The sequence below is a fragment of the Microtus oregoni genome, unplaced genomic scaffold (assembly GCF_018167655.1).
Source record: "Microtus oregoni isolate MIOR12 unplaced genomic scaffold, Mior012 000025F_ref0000491, whole genome shotgun sequence".
NCBI classification, from domain to species: Eukaryota; Metazoa; Chordata; class Mammalia; order Rodentia; family Cricetidae; genus Microtus; species Microtus oregoni.
In genome coordinates, this window is record NW_024543084.1 from 9375792 (window position 1) to 9384191 (window position 8400).

Genomic DNA, 8400 nt, shown 5'->3' on the forward strand with positions numbered 1-8400 from the left:
CTCTCTCTCTCTCTCTCTCTCTCTCTCAGATGTGCTTGCTTCTTTTTGATCTAGAGCTTTCAGGTGTGTGTTAGGTTGCTAGTGTGAGACCTCTTCATTTTTATTTATGTAGACATCACTGCTATCAACGTTCTTTCCTCTCAGCACGCTTTTCTTGTGTCCCATAAGTCTGAGTATGTTGTACATTCGTTTTCATTGAATTCCAGGAAAGTCTTTAATTTCTTCACTTCTGTCTTGACCTGGTAGTCACTCAGCAGCACACACTCTTCCCTCCTGTCTCTCGGGACTCTGCCAGCAGAAGCTCCATCCCCAGGTTAGGACCCCTTTGATCTTGCTCCTTCAGAACCATGTTGGAGACTATTGTTTTAAGATGTGTTGCTTTTGTTTATGTTGCATTTGTTTAACTCTGTGAAGCTGTGATTCTTTGCCTGTCTAAAACACCTGATGGTCTAATAAAGAACTGAATGGTCAGTTGTGAGGCAGAAGCAAGGATAGGTGGGGCTGTCAGGCAGAGAGAATAAATAGAAAGAGAAACAAGTAAGAAGAGGAACAACAAGAGAACAAGGGGAGGAGGATGTCAGGGGTCAACCACCCACCCAGTCACCCAGTCACCCAGCCACCCAGCCACCCAGCCACCCAGTCACCCAGCCACCCAGCCACCCAGTCACCCAGCCACCCAGCCACCCAGCCACCCAGTCACCCAGCCACCCAGTCACCCAGCCACCCAGTCACCCAGCCACCCAGTCACCCAGCTACCCAGCCACCCAGCTACCCAGCCACCCAGCCACCCAGCTACCCAGCCACCCAGCCACCCAGCCATCCAATCATCCAGCCACCCAGCTACCCAGTCACCCAGCCACCCAGCCACCCAGCCATCCAATCATCCAGCCACCCAGCCACCCAGCCACCCAGTCACCCAGCCACCCAGTCACCCAGCCACCCAGTCATCCAGCCACCCAGCCACCCAGCCATCCAATCATCCAGCCACCCAGCCACCCAGCCACCCAGTCACCCAGCCACCCAGTCACCCAGTCATCCAGCCACCTAGCCAGCCATGGAGTAAGAGTGAAAGTAAAATATACAGAAGAAAAGGAAAAAACCCAGAGGCAAAAGGCAGTTGGGATAATTTAAGAAAAGCTAGCAAGAAACAAGCCTGCCTTAAGTATTTCATTATAGTAACAAAACTGAGAAGTTTGCCCCATTTCTCAGAGAACATCAGGGAGCCATGGTCTCAAAGGATGCTAACTAGAAGGCGTTTGACCTATGTCTGGAGCGCAGATTTGCTTATAGAGACCCTTGAGCCACTCCTGCCCAAGAGCATGGGCACATCTCCCCCTCTACACAGTTCTCAGGGTTCGGGGAGTTCAATGCTGACAACTTAACAGAGTCTAGAGTCGTTTGGAGAAAAATTTCTAGACATTTCTGTCCCCACCTCTCCCAGTCTGTCTTTCTTCCTGACTCTTAAAGCAGCATTATGTCCTCCTTGTGTCGTTGATTTGGGGGCACTACCTGTGACCCCTGGGAGGTGGGTCCTTTACTTCAAGCCTTCCTAACACGAATAGCAATGCCAAGTATTTCTTAGGGTGCTGGGCGAGTTTTGTTCGTGGCATTTTGTTATCTAAGGAAGGTTCTAGCTCTCCTTCAACCACTAAAGGAAGAATTACAGGAATGAATCATATGGGGATTGAGAGTGTCTCAGCGGCTAAGAGCACTGGCTACCCATCAGAGCGTGTGTGTGATTCCCAGCACACATGCCGGGCAGTTCACAACCGCCTGTAACTTCCAGCTGCCAGCGATCACACACACACACCCATACACACACACACACACACACACACACGACAATCTCCCCTGCCTAGACAAAAGCCCCTTGGCTCTGCCATGCACTATTTTATTATCTTCTAACAGCACTTTACCTGTGCTGACATGGAGCCCTGACAACTCTAAGTCTTGAGAGTTTCTCCAAAGGGTTTGGGGATAAGGACCATAGCTGTGCCTGCATGGAACAGAGCAAGAGAACGTTCTAGAATGCCTTACACGGGTCATCCATTGCCTGTCACGTGTCAATACCACCCTGGCACTTTCAGAGCCTGTACTTGTCACTGCATGCAACATCTTGCCTGTGCCCTGTCTGCTTTCAGCCTGAAGCAGACACAGGACGCCTGTGCTCCGTGGGCTTAAATGAGTGGGGATGCTCTAGAGCATCTGGCAGAGGCCATGGAGGAACCTCCATGGCCACACAAAGGGAGTGGCTCACCTAGATGCTCCCCTACCACCACGAAAAGCCTTTCATATGCCCACCAACAGCTGGAGCTCCCTGACCCAGCTGCAGAGACCTACAAGGGAAGCTTGAACATTTCTTCCAGGCAAGTAGAGATGTTTCCATATTGCTCACCTGAAGCACAGGTTCTTGCCCTTTGCTGAAAATCCCCCTGGAACTTGCGTGACTAGGAAATGTGCCCCGCTCCACCTCCAGACAGAAACCCAGGCCTTGCTTGGCAGGGAGCCTTGCAGAGTGGGATGTGGGCTTTGTGTGCTCATTGAGCATCTATGGCTATGCAAACGGGGAAGAGTGGTGCCCACAAACCATGGCCCAGTCTCACTCGCCTTCTTTCCCTCAAGATGGGCCTTGGGAGGCACCTTTTCTAGAACTTCTGGCCCTGTTTGTTAATCATCTGGCCGGGGTCCTTTTACTCTGCCCGTATACCTCAATGTCCTATTGTGGCAGCTTTTGGTTTCCCTTCTTGTTTTTGACCTCAGTGAGAGACCGCAAAAGTCAGATAAGAGCAGTAGCAGGTGGCGCCCCCTAGTGTCACAGCTCTTGGGTGGCTTTAGGTAGTCAGACCCTTCTATCCTAGCATTATAGATTTGTTCAGCCTGTAAAGTGAGTATACCTAAGTTCTCAGCAATGGGCTGCCCGAGGCCCTTGGCTCTGGAGTCTTGACAGCTCTTGGGAGCGCTTCAAGTGCCCACGGCCTGTGGTAATTCCTCTCTGACTTTTTACAGCGTTCTGTCCTCCAGCTTCTGCTCTCCAGCCTTTTTGCCTCCACTTCTCTTATTTCTGACCAGCCCGATCCCTCAAATAGTTGGGGACCTCCTGTTACTATGGCCACTGTCACAGCTGTTGAGTAAGGGGGCAGCAGCGGCTGCTGGCTCTCCCTCATCCACGCGGCTGCTGTGCAGGTGTCTATGCGGCCAGAGGCTCTGATGTTCTGCAGCTGGGCCTGCCCACTGCTCAGCCGCCCTCACTGCCACTGACGCTCCATTGTCTCTCCTGCTTCTTTTGTGTGTGTGTGTGTGTGTGTGTGTGTGTGTGTGTGTGTGTGTGACCAGCTCAGCCCACACCAAATATAGTCAAGGCCAGTCAAACCGAACATACCTGGAATCACTTGGGGAAATGGAGGCAAGATGATCAAGAACTCATGGTCATCTTTGGCTACACAAAACCTTAGCTCAGGGCTGGAGAGATGGCTCAGAGGTTAAGAGCATTGCCTGTTCTTCCAAAGGTCCTAAGTTCAATTCCCAGCAACCACATGGTGGCTCACAACCATCTGTAATGAGGTCTGGTCCCTCTTCTGGCCTGCAGGTATACATACACACAGACAGAATATTGTATACATAATAAATAAATAAATATTTTAAAAAAAAAACCTTAGCTCAAACAAGCTTACAAACCACAACAAAAATCACAGTCAAGGAAAGGTTTTCATTGGGCCCAGTGCTGCAATACCAGGGTAGCTAGCAAAGGAGGTTGTGTGTCTAGCTGATGTGGGAGTCTTTTGTTTTGTGTTGATTTTATTGGTTAATAAAGAAACTGCCTTGGCCCTTTAATAGGACAGAAAATTAGGTAGGCGGAGTAGACAGAACAGAATGCTGGGAGAAAGAAGCCGAGTCAGGCAGTCCCCATGATTCTCCCACCCGACATAGACGCAGGTTAAGATCTTTTCTGGTAAGCCACACCTCGTGGGGCTACACAGATTATTAAAAATGGGTTAATCGAGATGTGAGAATTAGCCAATAAGAGATTGGAACTAATGGGCCAGGTAATGTTTAAAAGAATATAGTTTCCGTGTAATTATTTCTGGGCATAAGCTAGCCAGGCGGCCGGGAGCTGGGGCGGCAGGAACACAGCCTGCAGCTCCTTTTACAGAGTCTAGCTAGGTTGTGTGCTGTCTAGTTCATCAAACCAGATATAAACCAGGCATTTCCTTCTGGTCTAAGCAAACTTGTTATGCAAATAAAGTTCGTGTTTGCACCAATCACAGCGTTGCTTCTTCTCTACCTCTCACGAGCAGTCCTGCGAGGCCAGCAGGGCATGTGGGCCATCTCTGACCTGGGTAGAAGTGATCATGCAGTCACCTGGAGTTCCCCAAGGCTTGTGACAGGAAAAAGCCCAGCACGAATAGTTTGGGACAGTCCTGGGTCAGGCTGAAGCTCGGGAGCTCAAGCAAGAAGGGCTCAATGGTATGGAATATATAAGGTTATTGGACTGACAGCTCTTTTGTTCAGAACAGCTTGGGGGGACCAAGGAAAAGTCAACAGCACTGGTGTCACGTTGCCCCATCCCTATTTACGGGAAAATGATCCACAGAAAGGGAGATTAGAAGTCAAAGAACTTAGCATTGGCGTTAACTGTGTGTGGTTTCAATGATGGTTTCTAATGCTTGACACCTGCCAGGTACCCAGGGACAGGTGGGCTCCCTTTATCTCAGAACCACATCAGCCAAAGGCATATAGATGGCAGAACCACATAAGTAGGGAAGTGGCTGTCGGTGGGTGTCAGCCCTTTGGATGGCCTGAAGGGGGCTGAGCTCTTCCGGCCCTGGCTGCCAAGCTTAGCCTTATCTCTTCAAAGGAATAAAGCCTCCCCTCCGCTGCCACCAACGCACCTGTGTCCGGAGGCAGTGGGCTCCAGAGTCCTGAGACACAGCTGTAGGAGCTGTGCAGACATTTCCAGGACACCACCACCTCCCACGGCCAGTCTCCAGCCAGGACAGAATCGCGTCTGACCCTTGATCCGTGTGCTCCAACCACTGTACCCTCAAAGTCCAGGACATTGTCCTCTCTCAGAACCCCTCCACAATCACTCGGGGGCTGTCTTCACCAGCACTCCCTCACTCAGGTTCTTTCTTGCAGTTTTAGAACCACAGGCTGCATTCAATGGCATCCTATGGGGGCCAGGTGGCGGGCTCTGCTGTAGACTGTACTGCAAGACGTGCAGATGGCTTGGGAGGAGCCAAACTCACTCAAATGTAAACAATGAGATCAGACAGGGTATGGAGACAGGACTCAAACACCTAGGTTCTGAGCTCCTTCCCCCAGTTTAGAGAGATAGAGCAAGGGCTCAGAGTCTCCCGTGGTCTCAGCAGGCTGGCCCGGGTCTAGGGACCTGATGGCCAAACCCTGCCCGTCCTAGCTTCCCCTGTCGCTTTCTGAACCAACTGCACATCACCTCAAGTGGGTTCTGCATCTAGCTCTTGGATATGAACAGTTAACTGGGGAGCGGGAAGGGGGAAGACTGTCTTTGGCGGCCTTCCAACAGGACACAGGATGTGTGTGGACAGGCTGTCCACAGACGCTGTCAACCACAGAACAGAACGGGACATAAGGGAGTGAGGTGCAGGCCAAGGTGTCCACCTGAGAGCATGGTCCTACTGCTGCTGCTGGGCCTGGTGCTCAGCCTTGCCAATGCGCAATTCAGCCAGGATTTCATGGTGCAGAGGAACTACAACATGGCCAGGGTAGGCCAAGCCCTATGGGGCTAGGTTAGGCTTCATGAAGAGTACCTGCCTTCCCTTGACTGGGTGGGATGCTCGATCTTGAAACAGGGTGTCTGTGCCCTGGAAGCCCTTCCCAGCCCAGTCATGATGGCAGCCAGAGGGTACAGAAGGAACCCTGAGAGGAATGAGGGCAGAGGCGGGGCTGGGAAGGCAAAAAGAGGTCTCAGCTTGGAGCTAGTGTTCGGGGACTCACCCAGAAGTGTGGTGGCCATGGGGGTCAAGCAGCCCCAGGGCTGTGATAGGCCTCCCGTCACTCAATCTTTCCTTCCAGATTTCCGGGACCTGGAACTCTTTTTTCATGGCCTCAGATAACATGACGCGGATTAGAGAAAACGGAGACCTGAGGCTCTTCATCCGGAAGATCAGTATCTTAAAGAACGGCAGCCTGCAGTTCGACTTCCATTTTATGTGCGTGTTGTCCACCGCCCCTCCCCGCAAGCTGAAACCAGGGGAGACTGTGTTCCCATGCTGCACGGGAACTTCATACACTCACACACCTGCATGCCTGGGCCAGTGTGTGAACGGTCGCCAGCCCTTCCCTGGGGATCATCATGATGGGGTCGGGGTGCCCTGGCCTATTTCTATGTTCTGTGCCCCTCCCGGTGCTGAAAGGTCTGAAAGGCCCCTTCTGAGCTGTGGTGGTTATGGAAGCCAAAGGTACTAGGCTTGGAGGCTCAGTGACTTCCTGCCGTGATGCAGTCAGGGGGAAGGGACCTGTGCTTGCTCTGAGCCTCTCCCCTCTCTGTCCCCCAGGGTACAAGGAGAATGTGTGGCTGTGACCATGGTCTGTGAAAAGACAGAGACCAATGGGGAATTCACCGTTAATTGTGAGTGGAATCCCTGCTCCTCCTTCTCTGGCAGCCAGGAAGCTTTTCTGCTGAGGCCTTGCCCACTCTGCCCAAAACACTCACCCCAAACCCTAAAGCAAGAGCACTCCAGCCTAGGGGCAACTGAAGGGCCCCCAGCCTGGCCCTCTCTCTGGATATCACCAGCCTGGAACTCCCAGAGAGGCAAAGGCTATGCTGAGGCCTGTGGAGACAGCACACAAAGGCCCATCCTCAGACAGACAGATGGGGGCCATGATACCCAGCTACCCATACTCCCATACCACAGCCTCCTCCTGCGCCAGTACTGGGCATCCAAACTCCTGCTCCTTCCAATGTCTGCTTAGCAGAAGACACATACACATGACACTCACTCCAGAAGTGGGGGTGGGGTGCCCCAGTGCCAGGGAAAAAGGGGGTGAGGACTTCTATCTCTGCAGACGAGGGGGAAAACAGGGTGCGGCTCTCAGAGACTGACTACAGAATGTACGTCATCTTCTACATGGAGAACATCAAGAATGGGACCAAGACCCATGTGCTGGCGCTCTATGGTAACCCAACCCCCTTCTGTTCGGGAATCCCAGCCACTGGTAGGGGGTCTCCCTTGGGCCCTAGACACATGATGGAATGGTGCCTTGAGACCCCTCCCCAACAAAGTCCCAAATTTGTCCCCAGGACGCATCCCAAAGTTTGAGAAGTCTTACCTGAAAAGATTTGAAAACATCTGCAAAAAATATGGGCTGGATTCACAAAATATCATCGACTTGATAGACCAAGGTAGGGTCCCCGCTTTGGCCCAGAAAGGGTCCAGAGAAGGCAGAATTGCAGCTTGGTGTGCCTGGCACAGACGACCTGAGGATTGGGATGGGGAGTCAAGGGGAGGCTCAGCAAGCCATCTGACATCCCCTTGTCTCCCCAGATAACTGCTACGACGTCCCAAAGAGGAGTTAGTCAGCTTCCGGTATGTGAGTTTTGATCTGAGTGTAAGACACGGCAGGCCAAGGTGTTGGTAGCCGGACAGGGCAGCACCGAGTCACTGTCAGAAGCTGGGGGAGGTTCGGCCCAGAGTGGCCCTGAGCAGCGCGTCTCAGAGCTCACACTCTGCTTGCTGCTGGGTTGTCCTACAGAAGCCAAGCAGCACACAGTTCTGTGTAGAAGATTGTGTATGATAGATTCCCAGAATCAGGGTTGTAGTGGGCCTTATGTGATTGTGTCTGAGTAGAGCGGGAAACCTGGCCCTGGGAAACGACTGCGGATGCTGTGCTTAGGAAAGTGTAGCACTTGGTATTTACTGTCCTGCAGCTTTACAGCCCAAAGACCTGAGGTCCAGGTATTGCGGAGCCAGCACTGGGCATCATCATCATTTTCCTGATGCTCGTCTGCGGTCGCATCTCCCTACTCTCTGCCTCTGTCTTCACGTAGCCTTCTGTTCTGCATCTCCTCCTCCATTGGTGTAAGACACCCAGGCATCCCAACTGACCTCACTTGATTTCTGAAGACTCTTGGCAAATAAAGTCTCTCCTTTGGTCTCAACATGAAGACAGACATGTGTTTGGGGATGTCGCATTTGACACTTTGAGGTCCTTTCTTGGTAATGGGCCTCTGTGACAGCAAAGACCACCCTCAGAACACCCCAAAGACTGGCACCAGAATCACCTCTTAAAGGACCCTGCGCACAGGCCCACGGGGTTCCGATGGGTCGAACCCCTGTCTGCCCTGCTCTGGTCTAGCCTCCCTGGGAGATTAGTGATAGCAGCCCCGCTGGGAGAAGGATGTGTTCCGTGTGTTGGTGAACA

At 52.2% G+C, this 8400-nt stretch overlaps 1 protein-coding gene across 1 annotated transcript; it reads left to right on the forward strand.

The window, feature by feature from the left end:
• Positions 1-5588: 5588 nt before the first annotated feature.
• Positions 5589-8124, forward strand: Lcn9 (lipocalin 9). The gene is made up of 7 exons (XM_041675202.1): positions 5589-5741; positions 6052-6188; positions 6534-6607; positions 7045-7155; positions 7280-7381; positions 7524-7565; positions 7907-8124. Exons 1-6 carry the CDS (start codon positions 5646-5648, stop codon positions 7553-7555), a joined length of 552 nt encoding a protein of 183 aa, XP_041531136.1. The 5' UTR covers positions 5589-5645; the 3' UTR covers positions 7556-7565; positions 7907-8124.
• The last annotated feature ends 276 nt before the right edge of the window (positions 8125-8400 follow it).